This window comes from Ovis aries, chromosome 1 (assembly GCF_016772045.2).
Source record: "Ovis aries strain OAR_USU_Benz2616 breed Rambouillet chromosome 1, ARS-UI_Ramb_v3.0, whole genome shotgun sequence".
NCBI lineage: Eukaryota > Metazoa > Chordata > Mammalia > Artiodactyla > Bovidae > Ovis > Ovis aries.
Window position 1 is genome coordinate 36,983,488 of NC_056054.1, and position 17,853 is coordinate 37,001,340.

General features: G+C 39.4%; 1 protein-coding gene across 15 annotated transcripts in view; it reads left to right on the forward strand.

The window, feature by feature from the left end:
* PATJ (PATJ crumbs cell polarity complex component) overlaps nucleotides 1–17,853 on the forward strand; it is a 390,464-nt gene that overhangs the window by 12,857 nt on the left and 359,754 nt on the right. For 4 of the 15 annotated variants that reach the window (XM_042248920.2, XM_012162676.5, XM_042248926.2 and 1 more), the window contains exons 2-5: nucleotides 11,323–11,379; nucleotides 11,475–11,641; nucleotides 13,625–13,819; nucleotides 15,225–15,364. In XM_042248920.2, coding sequence (XP_042104854.1) covers nucleotides 11,358–11,379; nucleotides 11,475–11,641; nucleotides 13,625–13,819; nucleotides 15,225–15,364 — 524 coding nt within the window. In that variant the 5' untranslated portion in view covers nucleotides 11,323–11,357. The other 11 variants (XM_060410189.1, XM_060410200.1, XM_060410230.1 and 8 more) reach the window with 6 other exon arrangements.

Genomic DNA, 17,853 nt, shown 5'->3' on the forward strand with positions numbered 1-17,853 from the left:
TGGAATTTTTAATAGTTTTTTTCCCTGTAATTGAGATCTAATCTTACTGCATTGTGGTCAGAAAAGATGCTTGGAATGATTTCAATTTTTTTGAATTTACCAAGGCTAGATTTATGGCCCAGGGTGTGATCTATCCTGGAGAATGTTCCGTATGCACTAGAGAAAAAGGTGAAATTCATTGTTTTGGGGTGAAATGTCCTATAGATATCAATTAGGTCTAACTGTTCTATTGTATCATTTAAAGTTTGTGTTTCCTTGTTACTTTTCTGTTTAGTTGATATACCCATAGGTGTGAGTGGGGTATTAAATTCTCCCACTATTATTGTGTTATTGTTAATTTCCCCTTTCATACTTATTAGCATTTGTCTTACATATTGTGGTGCTCCTATGTTGGGTGCATACATATTTATAATTGTTATATCTTCTTCTTGGATTGATCCTTTGACCATTATGTAGTGTCCTTCTTTGTCTCTTTTCACAGCCTTTGTTTTAAAGTCTATTTTATCTGATATGAGTATTGCTATTACTGCTTTCTTTTGGTCGCTATTTGCATGGAGTATCTTTTTCCAGCCCTTCACTTTCAGTCTGTATGTGTCCCTGGTTTCAAGATGGGTCTCTTGTAGACAACATATATAGGTGTCTTATTTTTGTATCCATTCAGCCAATCTTTGTCTTTTGGTTGGGGCATTCAACCCATTTACATGTAGGGTAATTATTGATAAGTGTACTGTTCATGGGGTTCTCAAGGCAAGAATACTGAAGTGGCAGTAGACCACACTCTGTCAGGCCTCTCCACCATGACCCGCCCCTCTTGGGTTGCCCCGTAGGCATGGCTTGGTTTCATTGAGTTAGACAAGGCTGTGGTCCTAGTGTGATAAGATTGACTAGTTTTTTGTGAGTATGGTTCCAGTGTGTCTGCCCTCTGATGCCCTCTTGCAACACTTACCATCTTACTTGGGTTTCTCTTACCTTGGGTGTGGGGTATCTCTCAAGGGCTGCTCCAGCAAAGCACAGCTGCTCCTCCTTACCTTGGATGAGGGGTATCTCCTTACCGCCACTGTTCCTGACCTTCAACGTGGGGTAACTCATCTAGGCCCTCCTGTGCTGTGCAGCCACCGCTCCTCGGGTTGCTCCTCCCAGCCGCCGCCCTGACCTGGGACACCGGGTGTCTCCTCCCGTCCGTCACTGACCTTGGACGCGGGGTAGCTCCTCCCAGCCGCAGCCACTGACCTCGGACGCAGGGTAGCTCCTCTCGGCTGCCACCCCTGACCGCGGGTGCAGGGTAGCTCCTCTCGGCCGTTCCTGCATCGTCGCAGCCTGGCACGCTAGGCCGCTGCCCCTGACCTCCGACGCGGGGTAGCTCCTCTCGGCCGCGCTTAGTGAGCCAGCTTGCAGGCTCGCAGCCGTCGGTGCTTAGTGAGCCGGCTCGCAGCCGCCGGCGCTTAGTGAAGTGAGAAATAGATTTAAGGGTCTAGATCTGATAGATAGAGTGCCTGATGAACTATGGAATGAGGTGCGTGACGTTGTACAGGAGTCAGGGATCAAGACCATCCCCATGGAAAAGAAATGCAAAAAAGCAAAATGGCTATCTGGGGAGGCCTTACAAAGAGCTGTGAAAAGAAGAGAGGCAAAAAGCAAAGGAGAAAAGGAAAGATATAAGCATCTGAATGCAGAGTTCCAAAGAATAGCAAGAAGAGATAAGAAAGCCTTCTTCAGCAATCAATGCAAAGAAATAGAGGAAAACAACAGAATGGGAAAGACTAGAGATCTCTTCAAGAAAATGAGAGATACCAAGGGAACATTTCATGCAAAGATGGGCTTGATAAAGGACAGAAATGGTCTGGACCTAACAGAAGCAGAAGATATTAAGAAGAGGTGGCAAGAATACACAGAAGAACTGTACAAAAAGATCTTCATGACCCAGATAATCACGATGGTGTGATCACTAATCTAGAGCCAGACATCTTGGAATGTGAAGTCAACTGGGCCTTAGAAAGCATCACTACGAACAAAGCTAGTGGAGGTGATGGAATTCCAGTTGAGCTATTTCAAATCCTAAAAGATGATGCTATGAAAGTGCTGCACTCAATATGCCAGCAAATTGGAAAAACTCAGCAGTGGCCACAGGACTGGAAAAGGTCAGTTTTCATTCCAATTCCAAAGAAAGACAATACAAAAGAATGCTCAAACTACCGCACAATTGCACTCATCTCACATGCTAGTAAAGTAATGCTCAAAATTCTCCAAGCCAGACTTCAGCAATACGTGAATCGTGAACTCCCTGATGTTCAAGCTGGTTTTAGAAAAGGCAGAGGAACCAGAGATCAAATTGCCAACATCCATTGGATCATGGAAAAAACAAGAGAGTTCCAAAAAAAACATCTATTTCTGCTTTATTGACTATGCCAAAGCCTTTGACTGTGTGGGGATCACAATAAACTGTGGAAAATTCTGAAAGAGATGGGAATTCCAGACCACCTGACCTGCCTCTTGAGAAATCTTTATGCAGGTCAGGAAGCAACAACAGTTAGAACTGGACATGGAACAACAGACTGGTTCCAAATAGGAAAAGGAGTACGTCAAGTCTGTATATTGTCACCCTGCTTATTTAACTTTTATGCAGAGTACATCATGAGAAACGCTGGACTGGAAGAGACACAAGCTGGAATCAAGATTGCCGGGAGAAATATCAATAAGCTCAGATATGCAGATGACACCACCCTTATGGCAGAAAGTGAAGAGGAACTAAAAAGCCTCTTGATGAAAGTGAAAGAGGAGAGTGAAAAAGTTGGCTTAAAGCTCAACATTCAGAAAACAAAGATCATGGCATCTGGTCCCATCACTTCATGGGAAATAGATGGGGAAACAGTAGAAACAGTGTCAGACTTTATTTTTTTGGGCTCCAGAATCACTGCAGATGGTGATTGCAGCCATGAAATTAAAAGACGCTTACTCCTTGGAAGAAAAGTTATGACCAACCTAGATAGTATATTCAAAAGCAGAGACATTACTTTGCCGACTAAGGTCCGTCTAGTCAAGGCCATGGTTTTTCCAGTAGTCATGTATGGATGTGAGAGTTGGACTGTGAAGAAGGCTGAATGCCGAAGAATTGATGCTTTTGACCTGTGGTGTTGGAGAAGACTCTTGAGAGTCCCTTGGACTGCAAGGAGATCCAACCAGTCCATTCTGAAGCAGATCATCCCTGGGATTTCTTTGGAAGGAATGATGCTAAAGCTGAAGCTCCAGTACTTTGGCCACCTCATGTGAAGAGTTGACTCATTGGAAAAGACTCTGATGCTGGGAGGGATTGGGGGCAGGAGGAGAAGGGGACGACCCAGGATGAGATGGCTGGATGGCATCACGGAGTCGATGCAGGTGAGTCTGAGTGAACTCCAGGAGTTGGTGATGGACAGGGAGGTCTGGCATGCTGCGATTCATGGGGTTGCAACGAGTCGGACACGACTGAACTGAACTGATTGATAAGTATGATCCCATTGCCATTTACTTTATTGTTTTGGGTTCGAGATTATATACCCTTTCTGTGTTTTCTGTCTAGAGAAGATCCTGTAGAATTTGTTGGAGAGCTGGTTTGGTGGTGCTGAATTCTCTCAGCTTTTGCTTGTCTGTAAAGCTTTTGATTTCTCCTTCATGTTTGAATGAGATCCTTGCTGGGTACAGTAATCTGGGCTGTAGGTTATTTTCTTTCATCAGTTTAAGTATGTCCTGCCATTCCCTCCTGGCCTGAAGAGTTTCTACTGAAAGATCAGTTGTTATTCTTATGGGAATCCCCTTGTGTGTGATTTGTTGTTTTTCCCTTGCTGCTTTTAATATTTGTTCTTTGTGTTTGATCTTGTTAATTTGACTAATATGTGTCTTGGAGTGTTTCACCTTGGGTTTATCCTGTTTGGGACTCTCTGGGTTTCTTGGACTTGGGTGATTATTTACTTCCCCATTTTAGGGAAGTTTTCAATTATTATCACCTCAAGTATTTTCTCATGGTCTTTCTTTTTGTCTTCTTCTTCTGGGACTCCTATGACTCGAATGTTGGGGCATTTAACATTGTCCCACAGGTCTCTGAGATTGTCCTCATTTCTTTTAATTCGTTTTTCTTTTTTCCTCTCTGTTTCATTTATTTCTACCATTCTATCTTCTACCTCCCTTATCCTATCTTCTGCCTCAGTTATTCTACTGTTGGTTCCCTCCAGAGTGTTTTTTTTAAAAATCTCATTTACTGCATTATTCATTATATATTGAGTCTTTTGTATTTCTTCTAGGACCTAGAAGATGACCTAGAATCCTTGTCTCCAGGCTATTTATTTGTAACTCCATTTTGTTTTCAAGATTTTGGATCATTTTCACTATCATTATTTGGAATTTTTTATCAGGTAGATTCCCTATCTTTTCCTCTTTGGTTTGGTTTGGTGGGCATTATCCTGTTCCTTTACCTGCTGGGTATTTCTCAGCCTCTTCATTTGTTTATATTGCTGTGTTTGGGGTGGCCTTTCTATATTCTGGCAGTTTGTGGAGTTCTCTTTATTTTGGAGTTTCCTCATGTGGATGGCGTTGGACGGTTGGCTTGTCAAGGTTTCCTGGTTAGGGAAGCTTGTGTCAGTGTTCTGGTGGGTGGAGCTGGATTTCTTCTCTCTGGAGTGCAATGAAGTGTCCAGTAATGAGTTATGAGATGTCAGTGGGTTTGGTGTGACTTTGGGCAGCTTGTATATTGAAGCTCAGGGCTATGTTCCTGTGTTGCTGGAGAATTTGCGTGGTATGTCTTGCTCTGGAACTTGTTGGCCCTTGGGTGGTGCTGGGTTTCAGTGTAGGTATGGGGACGTTTGGTGAGCTCCTGTCAATTAATGTTCCCTGGAGTCAGGAGTTCTCTGGTGTTCTCAGGATTTGGACTTAGGCCTCCTGCCTCTGGTTTTCAGTCTTCTTCTTACAGTAGCCTCAAGACTTTTCCATCTATACAGCACCAGTGATAAAACATCTAGGTTAAAGATGAAAAGTTTCTTCACAGTGAGGGACACCCAGAGAGGTTCACAGAGTTACATGGAGAAGAGAAGTGGGAGGAGGGAGATAGAGGTGACCAGGAGGAGAAGAGGGGGAATCAAAAGAGGAGAGAGCAAGCTAGCCAATAATCACTTCCTTATATGCTCTCCACAGTCTGGACTGCTCAGAGATGTTAACAGAGTTTTACAGAGAAGAGAAGAGGGAGGAAGGAGACAGAGGTGGCCAGGAGGATAAAGGGGAGAATCAAAAGGAGAGAGACAGATCCAGCCAGTAATCAGTTCCCTAAGTATTCTCCACAGTTTGGAAAACACAAAGAGAATCACAGAGTTGGGTAGAGAAGAGAAGGGAGAGGGAGGAAATGAAGGCAACCTGGTGGAGAAAAAGGAGAGTCCAGAGGGGGAGAGAGCAGTCAAGCCAGTAATCTCACTCCCAAGTAAAAATGGGTACTGAAGATTGGGTTCGTAAAGGTACAAAATTGATAACAAATACCAAAAAGCAAAGATTAAAAATCTAGAGTAGAGGTTGGATTCTCAAAAATACAATATTAAAGGGAAAAACAAAGTCACAGAAATGATAAAATATGTATATATGAAGTTTGCTTTAAAAAATTGTGTCCTTTTTTTTTTTTTTTTTTTGCAAAGTAATCGTAGGTTATAAGGAGAAGACAATGGCAACCCACTCCAGTACTCTTGCCTGGAAAATCCTATGGATGGAGGAACCTGGTAGGCTGTGGTCCATGGGGTCACTGAGGGTCGGACACGACTGAGCAACTTCATTTTTACTTTTCACTTTTTATGCATTGGAGAAGGAAATGGCAACCCACTCCAGTGTTCTTGCCTGTAGAATCCCAGGGATGGGGGCGCCTGCTTGGCTGCTGTCTATGGGGTCACACAGAGTTGGACACGACTGAAGTGACTTAGCAGTAGGTTATAAAAATGAAACTAAAGAGTAATAGAGGATTTAAAATAATTTTTTTTTAATTTAAAGAATGATAATAATAAGAATATATCTAGGACTTTGTCTAGTGGTGTTGTGGACAGTGTGGGGTCAGTTCATTTTCAGATAGTTCCTTGATGTGGCTTATATTTTTCAAGATCTATAGGCCTCTTCCTCTGTAGTCAGTGCTAACTACAGGGTTTTAATCTATTGCACCTGTCACTTCCAAGGCGGTTCCATCTATTTGTTTTAGCTTCTTCTGTTCCCTTGTCTCTTCAGTGTCTAATTTCTGCCCTGACACATGGGGGCAGTGGTGGACACTTTTTAGGCTCACTTGTTCAGTCTTGCTGTTGGGAGGGAGGAACAATGCAAACAAATAACATTGGCATGTGCTCGGAGTATCTCGGCCACACTGGGTTGGCCCCCACTCACAGCATGTGTGCTTTCCCTGTCTGTACTGCTTAGCTTCTAGGTTGCTCTGCCGGGAACTGTCTGGGGCTGGCATTGGGTTGTATGCACTTTCCAGGTCTAAGCCACTCAGGTTCAGGTACTCGGGTACTCCACAAAGGTGCAGACTCTGTTGGGCCTGCGTTTTGTACCCTTCCAGGTCTGAGCAGCTCAGGTGACCAGGTGCTGGCGAGCGTGGTCCCTGTGACTTATTGTCTCCCTCGTCCCTGCCGCTCAGTTTTCTGGGTGTACAACCAGCGCACCTTCTCAGGTGTGCTGTGTGTCTTCTGGGGAGCTGATCTCTGACTGTGACCTTCCCGGCAGATGTCGACTGTCCAGAATCCCAAGAAGTCTTAGTTAGCAATGAAGCCTGCTTGCAGTTTGGTAGATGATGCCTCTCTGGGGCTGTCATTGCTTTCTTCCAGCTCTGGCTGCCCTCGCCTGCATGTCTCCGCCAGGGGAAGGGCTGGTCCGCAGCTGGCTAGCTCTGCTCAGTCCTTTGTTCTGTCAGTGGGCCTGGTGGTGTCTTAGGTTAGGGCTTTCCTGGGATAGCTATCCCATAGTCTGGTTTGCTATCTCAAGTTAGTTCCCTCAGATTGCCCTTGGGCCATTTAGGCCCATTCCTTACTCTAAGCAATGCAGCCCACACCTCCCTGTCCAGTCCCCGGTTGCTAGTGGCGGATGCGGGCGTCTACGCTGCTTCTCTGCTGAGAGTTACTGTTGGGCATGTAATCTGTGGGTTTAAATTATTTATTTATTTTTCCTCCCAGTTATGTTGCCCTCTGAGTTTCCAAGGCTCACCACAGATTGGCCAGTGAGAGTGTTTCCTGGTGTTTGGAAACTTCTCTCTTTTTTAAGACTCCCTTCCCAGGATGGATCTCTGTCCCTACCTCTTTTGTCTCTCTCTTTATCTTTTATATTTTTTCCTACCTCCTTTCAAAGACAATGGGCTGCTTTTCTGGGTACCTGATGTCCTCTGCCAGCATTCAGAAGTTGTTTTATGGAATTTACTCAGCTTTCAAATGTTCTTTTGAAGAATTTGTGAGAAAGAAAGTGGTTTCCCTGTCCTATTCATCTGCCATCTTAGGACTGCCCCTGTCTCTGCTTCTCTAGGTTTGTCATAGCTTATCTTCCAAGGAGGAAGTGTCTTTTAATTTCGTGGCTGCAGTCAACATCTGCCGTGATTTTAGAGCCCCCCAAAATAGTCTCTCACTGTTTCCATTGTTTCCCCATCTATTTGTATATGGTACACACTCTTGCTATTGTATGTATATGCCTTACAATATAATTATCCAATTGTGTTATCATTTTCTTGCTATATATCTATCTTGGTCTCTCATTAGGCCATCTTAGCCATTTTGTCCCTTTTACTTTTCAAGTTATAAACATAATACATGCTTTTTAAATTAAAAAACAGCCCTGGTATTTATAAAGTATAGGTCTTATTTTTTATCTCCCCTTCCTCGCTTCTTCCCATAAGTTATCATTATTATTATATTGACTATCTTTCTAAATCTAGAAAATGATACATATACCAATATATATTATTTTCTTTAAAAAGGGGAAAATAGTTCATATATTCTGAAACTTATTGTTGTTCTTATTTGGTGTGTCTGTTAGATAATGGGGCTTCCCAGGCGGGGCAGTGGTAGAGGATCTGCCTGCCAATGCAGGAGGTATTAAGCTTTGATTCCTTGGGTCAGGAAGATCCCTTGGAGTAGGAAGTAGTAATCTATTCTAGTATCCTTGCCTGGAAAATTCTGTGGCCAGAGGAGCCTGGCGGGCTGCATACAGTTCATGGGGCTGCAGAGTCAGACACGACTGAGTGACTGAGCACACAGGCATGGATTAGCTGCTGTTCTTGTGTTGACACAAAGGGTTGAATTGCCCTTCTGTGAATGAGAGCTCATACCCAGCACCAAACCTTAATCGTGATTCCAAGGTTACAGGCAAGAAAGAGTAATATAGGAATTAGGCACAAAATTCTTTTCTGGAGGAGCCCCCAGCCAGTAGACACAGCTTCCAAAGAATGTCACTTTTTCATACTAGGACATACTATCAGCATGCTTAAAACACCTCCTTACACATAGACTGACGTTGTTACTTATAAATGTATTTCTAACAGACTTTTACTGCTATTTTTAACAGACTTTTACAGATATTTTTAATGTGTTGAGTAAAATTCAACCTAGGAACACATTATTTTTTGTTTTGTTTGGGGTTACCAGACCAGTTGTGAACAACATATACAGAAACATTTTCTTTAAGGAAGACTCTTCGGTTTGGGGAATCCCAAGATTTATACTCTATTAGTTCCTCCAATAGAAAATGTCTTTGTGATTACCTCCCATCTTCCAGCCAGCTATGCTCTATATATCCATATGTTCTCAGATTATTTACAATAGCAATTAAGACAGATCAGGTATTTCCTGACATTTTAAAATGAGGGACTGTGTTATCTATTAAAACCTTTTAGCTTGTTTGCACGGAGGAGGTCTGGCATCAATCTTGGAATCCCTCGATGAAGGATTGAGCCACAGGCTTGCTGATAACTATTACCCACTCATTCTTGTTTCAATACATTTCAACCATATTCATTATTTTAATGACTAATTTTGATAGTTTAATTTTTCCAGTTTTATTGTTAAAAGCAATGCAGCAAATGTGCTTGTACATCATCTGTGTGTCTTTTTGTCTCTCCTTTCTTTAGGAGAGACACTCAGAAGTTAATATTCTGGGTAGAAGAGAATATGAATTTCATATATTGATAGATATTTCTCAGTCATTTTCCTAGAAGATTGTGCAGATTTATTTTCCCACCTGTTTTTCTATGACATCTGGGGTACAAGCTATTATTAGAAAAAAAATGCCAGTCTAATATAAAAAGTAGCACTTCATAGTTTTGGTTTGCTTTCTTTGATTTAGAGAGGTTGATGTACAGTATTAATGACCACAAAGCTGCTCTTGTCCACTCTTGGGCTAAGTGCTGCTATAGAAAAGGACAGTGTCATTGTAACTACCCTTCCATTATTCACATTTACCTGTCAGTGGGTAGTTTTAAGGGCTGCATAGTTGAGATGCTGAGCATATCAGAAGTTTTTCTGTGATGCTCTATTCACATGGAATCCAGTGAATATTTAAATGGAATATAGGAACCTTTTATCAATGCCAAAAGCATCTCTTACTGGTTTTTTAATATGCTTTCTTGCTTAATGACCTTGAGTTAGAAGATAAAGGTAGTATTCAGAAGTATATTCAGAGATAATGTAAGAACATTTGGACTGTGTAGTACTCATAGTTCTTAGATGGTTCATTTATAACAGTGTGCCACTGTGAAAGTGATACACTTTCATAGTGTATGTGATATGAAAGTATTACAGTGAAAGTGATCGCTGTGGTTTTTTGTTTGCTTGTTTAAGTGACCACTGTGAAAGTGTCATTTTCAACAGAGAAAAGGGTTTGCTTACATCTTGAGATTTTGTTTTTGGCTGTGCAGAATCTTTGTTGTTGCGTGAGCTTTTCTCTAGTTGCGGCGAGGGGGATTACTCGAGTTGCAGTGGGAGAACTTCTTACTGCCATGGCTTCTCTTGTTGTGGAGCATCGGCTCTAGGGAGCGCAGGTTTCAGTGGTTGCTGCACGTGGGCTCAGTAGTTGCATGGCTCCCGGGCTCCAGAACGCAGCCTCAGTAGTTGTGGTTCATGGGCTCAGGCACTCCAGGGCATGTGGGATCCTCCTGGCCCAGGGATTGAGTCTGTGTCCCTGCATCGGGAGGTGGACTCTCCACTCTGAGTCACCAGGGAAGTATATATAACTTTTTGAGTTTTGATTACATTTTAGGCTAGTTTGAGCAAATCATTGGAATTAAAAGAATTATCCATGGACAATGCCAGATTGGGTGATTATCATTTGATGACTAGTTTGGATTTTTTCCCTTAATCTCTCTAGTATCTTCTTTCTCCATTATTTGGATATTCTTTTCCAGCCTAGGATCTCTCTCTCTTTTTTTAAAATCAACTTTCTTTAAGTATAACTTACATATAATAAAATATAACAAATATATAGGTCAATGAATTGTAATAAATGTATGCATCTGTTTAAGTAATACTCCATTCAAAACATAGAACATAAAAAATACAAAAAAAGAACATTTCCATCACCCCAAAAACGCTCCCTCAGATATTTCCCTAGTCAACTGCTTTCCACTGTGCCCAGGCAATCATATCCTTTTGGGTCTGTTTCTTTTCCCTCAACACTGTTTTTGAGATTCATCTTTGTTGTGTGTGTCAGTAATGTTTTCTGTTTTTATTTCTGGATATTCTATTTTGTTTACATATCTTAGTTGATTTATCTTTTAATCTGTTATTAGACATTTGGGTTTTTCTGGTTTGGGGCTTTTATAAATAAAAATGCTATGTTGTTGCTGTTTTTCGGCCACATCCTACAACTTGTGGGATCTTAGTTTCCTGACCAGGGATTGAACTCTGGCCCTTGGCATTGAAAGCACTGAATCCTAACCATTGGACCACCAGGAAATTCCCTGAACATTTTTGCATAGGTCTTTTGTGGTCATATATATTCACCTTGGGGTGAATGTTTAAAAGTGGAAAAGTACTGGGTCATATAGTAAGTGTAGTTTTAACTTCCAAAAAACTGTCAAACAGTTATTCAAAGTGCTTGTGCCATTTTACGTTCCTACTAGCAATGTCTCAGAGTCCCAGTTACTTCACGTTTTTGTCACCACTTACAATGATCTGTTTTGCTTTCAAGTTTTAGCCATTTTAGTGGCTGTGTATGGCTTTTAATTTGGATTTCTTGAATGAAATATTTTGATGGAGAATGTTCTTGAGGTTTTCTTTGACTTTTCTATAGGACTGTAGAATTGTATACACTGATGGAAAATAATTTTTCTCGTATTTAAATTGTTTTCTTTAGGTTTCTTTAAAAGTGATTGAAGACAGTAATTCAAAATGCCTGAAAATCCTGCTACAGGTAAACTAGATATATACTTCTTTCACTAAATTAATTATTTAAAAATGGAATGTAAGATGAGATTTAACTTGTACTCATTATCCTTTTTAAAAAAGATAAACTGCAGGTCCTGCAAGTTCTTGATCGCTTGAAAATGAAATTGCAGGAGAAGGGTGACACTTCACAGAATGAAAAGCTCTCTCTTTTCTATGAGACACTAAAGAGCCCCCTTTTCAACCAGATACTCACACTTCAACAGTCCATCAAGCAACTGAAGGGGCAAGTAAGTTACCCATCAAGGTTTTACCTGTTGCTATTATTCAAACCAGCAAAGAAAGATAGAAGGAAATAGATACAAACAGTCTACTGTTAATTCTGCAAAGAGGCTGTATTGGGACTTGTGTGCAGGTAGTATTGGCATAGATAGTTTAAAAATGTTGATAATAAGTTTTGTGTTTGGCTTTGGATTCTAGTTTTTATACTTATTTATGTAAAGTTCAGATGCTTTGAAAATTCTCAACATTTTCTTCAGAATTACAGGACACATAGCCCCTCTGCTTGGAGTGATATTAAGAGTTTTACCTACTCTTTTGGTTGTTCTATTTTGGGGTCAGGGATGGCAAATTGATTTTAAATAATCTATTCTAGATGCTGAGCTTGAATAGTAGCTATCTTATAGATTAAATATGGGCAGAATTTTAAATGTAGTTAATGTAGCAGAGTTGTTATGTGAAAATTAACAAAATTTGCAGAAAAAAATGCTTTTTGCTGATAAACCAAAATGCCTATCCATAAATATTTAGCAAGTGATTTTTCTATAACTAACTAAGGATTAAATTCTGCACATATGTCTTTCTGTGAATTACTTCTTCTAGATCAAAATTTATACCAGAATTTTAGCACTCCCCATATTGAAGCTTCTATATTCTGATAATGGAATGAGTACATCACAGCAGTGAATGCTATTGGTGGCAATAGAAGTTGGGAAAGATCCCTACAAATCTATCACTCATACTGGACTAAAATTGGACTTAAGCAACTGTTCCATCATAATAACAATCTTTTATGTTTATTTAGTGTGCAGTTATTATGTAAATAATCATATTTTATTCAGTCAGCTATAAAATCCATGTGATTTTTCATATCTGTGTTTTCATAGAGTTTTTATGGGTGTTGATTTTTTTCTGTGAGTCTTATGACATTTGTTCTTGATATTTCCTTTGTTCTATTGTGTTGGTACCTGTATCAGCCAGCGGTATGTTTAAATCAATCAGTTAATTAATTTGGTCGCACCATGAGGCATGACAGATTTTAGTTCCCTGACCAGGGATTGAACCCATGCTCCCTATATTGGGAGTGCAGAGTCTTAATCTTAACCACTGGACCAACAGGGAAGTCCCTCAGCCAATGATATTTTAAAAATTAACCTCTGTTTTTCTTTTTCCTTAATTTCCCACCTTTTTTTCCCCCCACGAGTGTTTAAGTGGCTTTGCAATACATTTGCTACTAATGGGCAGGTTGTTTAATCCCTGTGTGCTTCAGTTTCCATGTTGACAAAATGAAATAAGAGTATCTCTAGGGCTATTGTAAAGATTAAGTGAGATACTATATAGGAGTTTGGGTATAGTACTTTACTTATAGCAAGCACTTAATAAATGCTGAGTTACCTTTGAATATACTACCTGCAGATCTTTTGTGTTTCCGCACGTGGGAATGTATGAAAGTGAAAGTTAGTCGCACAGTTGCCTCCAACTCTTTGCGATCCCATAGACTGTAGCCTGCCCTGCTCCTCTGTCCATGGAATTCTCGAGGCAAGAGTACGGGAGTAGGTTGCCATTTCCTTCTCCAGGGGATCTTCCTGACCCAGGGATCAAACCTGGGTCTCCTGCATTGCAGGCAGATTCCTTACCAACTGAGCCACAGAAATGTATAGATAAATGCAGTAGGGCTCAGGGCCTTACATGCATGTTTATGTGACTGGACATGTCTGTGTATGTAAAGTATGATGAGCTATATTACATGCTATATTAACGTGAGGTAACGGTAGAAGGCGGGAAATGAGAATAAGTTAAACATTTTGTATAATACTAAATAAAACATTTATAGCCTTATAAACACAGATTCATGTATCTGTATCATTTCTTTCACATGTCTATATTTAGCATGCCATTATACATGTGAGAGATAAAATATAATATTTAATAAATAGAAATACTTCTTATCTGTAGGTTTCTGTTGATAATTCTCTCTTTTTTTCCTCCAACAGCTCAGCCATATACCCTCAGATTGTTCAGCCAACTTTGATTTTTCTAGGAAAGGGTTATTGGTGTTCACGGATGGTGCCATTACTAATGGGAATGCCCACAGGTCCTCTAATAACTTGACTGTATCTGGGTTATTTTCTTGGACTCCAAAGTCAGGAAATGAAGATTTTAACTCAGTCATACAACAGATGGCCCAGGTAAAGTTATATCTTGTCAAGGGACTATTTAGTTTTATTTCTATTGTTGGAGGTTAAAAAAGAAACCTACACTCACACTTTTTGTCTCTAAAATGTGTTACTCTGTGTTTTGGTTGCTTGTGTTTTTACATTGTTAGGAGGAGTTGATACTATTTTCTAATCTGTGAGTTGGAAATTTGTTTAAGATTACATAAGAAAAATATCCATGTGCCTGGTGAGGATAGTTTTTAAGACAATGACTCCAGTCTGACACATCTGTACACTTGTAAGGAAAGAGATTCTCATAGTTTTGATCATAGAAGGAAAAATAATGTGTCTGCCGAAGTAATATAATTCCTTTGAAATTATTTTAAATTTTATATCAAACAGAATTAATGGGAGTTAGAACTAATATAATTTGGAAAATCTAGTATATATAATTTGGAAATTTAGTATATATAATTTATGTATATATATAAAATCCAAATGTAATTTGGAAAATTATGATTTGGAAAGTCTAGGAAAACATTTGGAAGTGTAATCCCATTTCATCCTTAGTATCTATTAAAATCAAATGATAGTTGAATTTTTAGATGTGCTAGATTCCTTTATTCACCTTGCCTTCTAACAAGTGCCCTAAAAAATAGAACTTGAGTTTGAAAGTTAAAAAGAATCTATTTAAGGTGTGATAGTTAAATAATGTTCTACACCTAATTCCTTTTTTGATTTAATTGCTCTATCCCCTTAATTTGACTAATAATTATTTTTATGTGATGCTTTTATTAGTTGATTACATTTATGAAGTTCTCATGTAATAAATACAATTAATTATTCACCAAAGCAATAAAATACTTGTTTGTCACAGGTAGCCCCATTTGAATGGTGGCCTTTCTGTAATCTTTTGAATTAACCTAATAAAATATTAATTTATCACAATAGAATTAAAAACAGAACCCCCAAAAATGCAGCTGATTCTGATTTAGGTCTCAACACTAGAATATTTTTTGATAAGTCTAGTTTACTTTTCTTATTTAAAAATAATATTTTGCTTCAAGAGAATTTAGAGAAATTCATTATAAAAAGTAATTTAGAATTTACTATAGGAAAAGACATTTTTTCTCAGGAATTTTCATCTAGCTTGGGATTCGTCTCATACCATGAATGAAGTGTGAAAATATCTCTCCAATTCCCTGAGGTTGCAGAACAGTGCACATGCCCCCTTATGTTCTATTGAAAATAATCAAGTGAGAGGATTTCCAGAAATAAATAATTTATTACTGAAATGCTGAGTTTATTTGGTTTCGTAGAAATGACTTAAGAGAAGCTGTTTGGGGGCTATTTACAAGATAGAAATGTTAGTTCCTTAAAAAGGGCAGGTTGGTTAAATGTAAATTTCATTGACTTTTTTTAAATCCCCCTTCATTAGGGCCGGCAAATTGAATACATAGATATAGAACGGCCTTCAACTGGAGGCCTTGGATTCAGTGTGGTGGCCCTTAGAGGTCAAAATCTGGGAGAAGTCGACATCTTCGTGAAGGAAGTGCAGCCAGGGAGTATAGCTGGCAGGTGAGGAAGCGTGGTCATTTGCTTTTTGCTAATTTTTTTCTAACAATTCTGAAAACATTAAGGAGAATAAGAGACTAGTCATACCAGAACAGTTAACGACAGCAGCTAATGCTTTCCTCTTCTTATGCATTTTTCAGGCCTTTTGCATATATTCTCACATACACTTGTGGCATCAGTCTAGCTAGTAGTATCATTATTCCATTTTATAGATGTGAATGTTCAGAGAAGTTCAGTGGTTTCCCTATAGGCACAGAGCTATTAATGCTGGAACCATGATGTGATTCTCAGACTGTCTGATGGCAAAGCTCATGTTCTTTCCATTTCATCACACTCTCTCACAACTGAATGTGATACAGCAATGGTTTGATCAGTAAGATGGGCATATTGAAATTTACATCCTACATATTATATTATTTATTAAACGAGATTGTAACAGCTTTTTTATTGGTCATAACATGCTGTTTATCTCACTTATTGTCAACAAAAATCTCCCTGAAGTCTGTGTGATTCCCCCTCTGCACTTGTGCCTGAGCTTTATTATTTTAAAGGTTATGTATAAGACTTTTATTTTGTCTCTACTTGACTTCAGCTCTTTTTTTATATTTTATTTTATTAATATTATTTTTTTATGTTATAATATTGTATTGGTTTTGCCATATATCAATATGAATCCACCATGGGTGTACACGTGTTCCGAATCCTGAACCCCTCCTTCCACCTCCCTCCCTGTACCATCCCTCTGGGTCATCCCAGTGCACCAGCCCCAAGCATCCTGTATCCTGCATCAAACCTAGACTGGCAATTCGTTTCTTATATGATATTATACATGTTTCAATGCCTGATTTCAGCTCTTTAGTTTATTATTTATTTAAAAAGCACACTATTCATTATATTATTACTTTTTAAAAATATATATTAGTATTACTGTTGCCTTTTAGAAAGCTAGCAGCAGTAGCATAACTATTACAGAAAATTCAGTCAAGAATAATATTTTTGGATTCACGTTATCCATGTATTAGGGGTCAGTTCTAATCTCAACTGAAAATTCAGAAATGATGGATTTTTATGACCTTTGTACCTTTATTCTACAATCTAATGGAGCATTTCCTGAAGTTTGTTCCAAGGAGTTATAGCAGTAGTCAGCTATATATTTATTTTATAATATGCATTTATTTTTATCTGGCTTCTCTTGTTCAACATCACGTTTGTGAAATTCATCAACATGGTTGATTGTAGCACTTCATTCATTTTCATTGTTGTATAGTATTCAACTATACAAATACACTGTGATATATTCATTCATTACACTTAAAATTTTTTTTTTTAATTTATTTTTCATTCTGCTGCATCTTTGTTACTGCACCTGGGCTTTCTCTAGTTGTGGCGAGCAGGGGCCACTCTTCGTTGGAAAGTGGACTTCTTTCCAAGTCCACTTGGACTTCTCATTGTGGTGGCCTCTCTTGTTGCAGAGCATGGGATCTAGAGCGCACAGGCTCTAGATCACACAGGCTCAGTAGTTGTGGTGTACAGGCTTAGTTGCCCTGACATGTGGGATTTTTCTAGACCAGGGATCGAACCTGTGTTCCCTGCATTGGCAGGTGGATTCTTAACCATTGGACCACCAGTGAAGTCCAGTAGTCAATTATATTTGAGAAACTCAACCCTCTGTTTGGAGATTAGATATACATACCTCAGTTCAGTTCAATTCAGTTCAGTCACTCAGTCGTGTCCTACTCTTTGTGACCCCATGAATCACAGCACCCCAGGCCTCCCTGTCCATCACCAACTCCTGGAGTTCACTCAGACTCACGTCCCTCGAGTCAGTGATGCCATCTAGGCATCTCATCCTCTGTTTTTCCCTTTTCCTCCTGCCCCCAATCCTTCCCAGCATCAGAGTCTTAGGATAGTCATATAATTTATTGTCCAAGTTGGGACATTTTGTTGGAGAGTTAGAGGCTGTGCCATTAATATGACCCTGAGACAGGAGGTATAATTAGGACTATTCTGGCAAAGCTAGGCAATCTGGGGTAAACTGGACTTGGAGTCACTTGACAGCAGCTTCTTTAAGGCTATGGAGTCCCTTGACAAAAAGCCTACTTAACTTTGATTGACTCAGATTTTCTTTTTAATTTTTTTTGACTTAAGAATCATTATTGGGATATAATTCACATAATGTAAGTGTCACCATTTTGGGGTATGTAATTCAGTGGCTTTAGCGTATTTTCAATGTTGTTAACCATTTTGTGGTCCATTTTTACGTCTCAATTACCCTCTACTAATAGGTCTGTAACTACAACCTGAGGTGAGCACTTCTGAAAAGAAGAGTTTCATATTTGAGTGTGTAAAGACTTGTCACCACAGCTAAGTAGTCAGGGAGCTTTCTGGAACCAGTGGTGCTTAAGGGAAATTTGAGAGGCAACAGTGGAGTCTCCAGAAGGTAGAAGGTGCTGGGGAGAGGAGTAGATACTTTACTTAAAGCCCTGAGACGA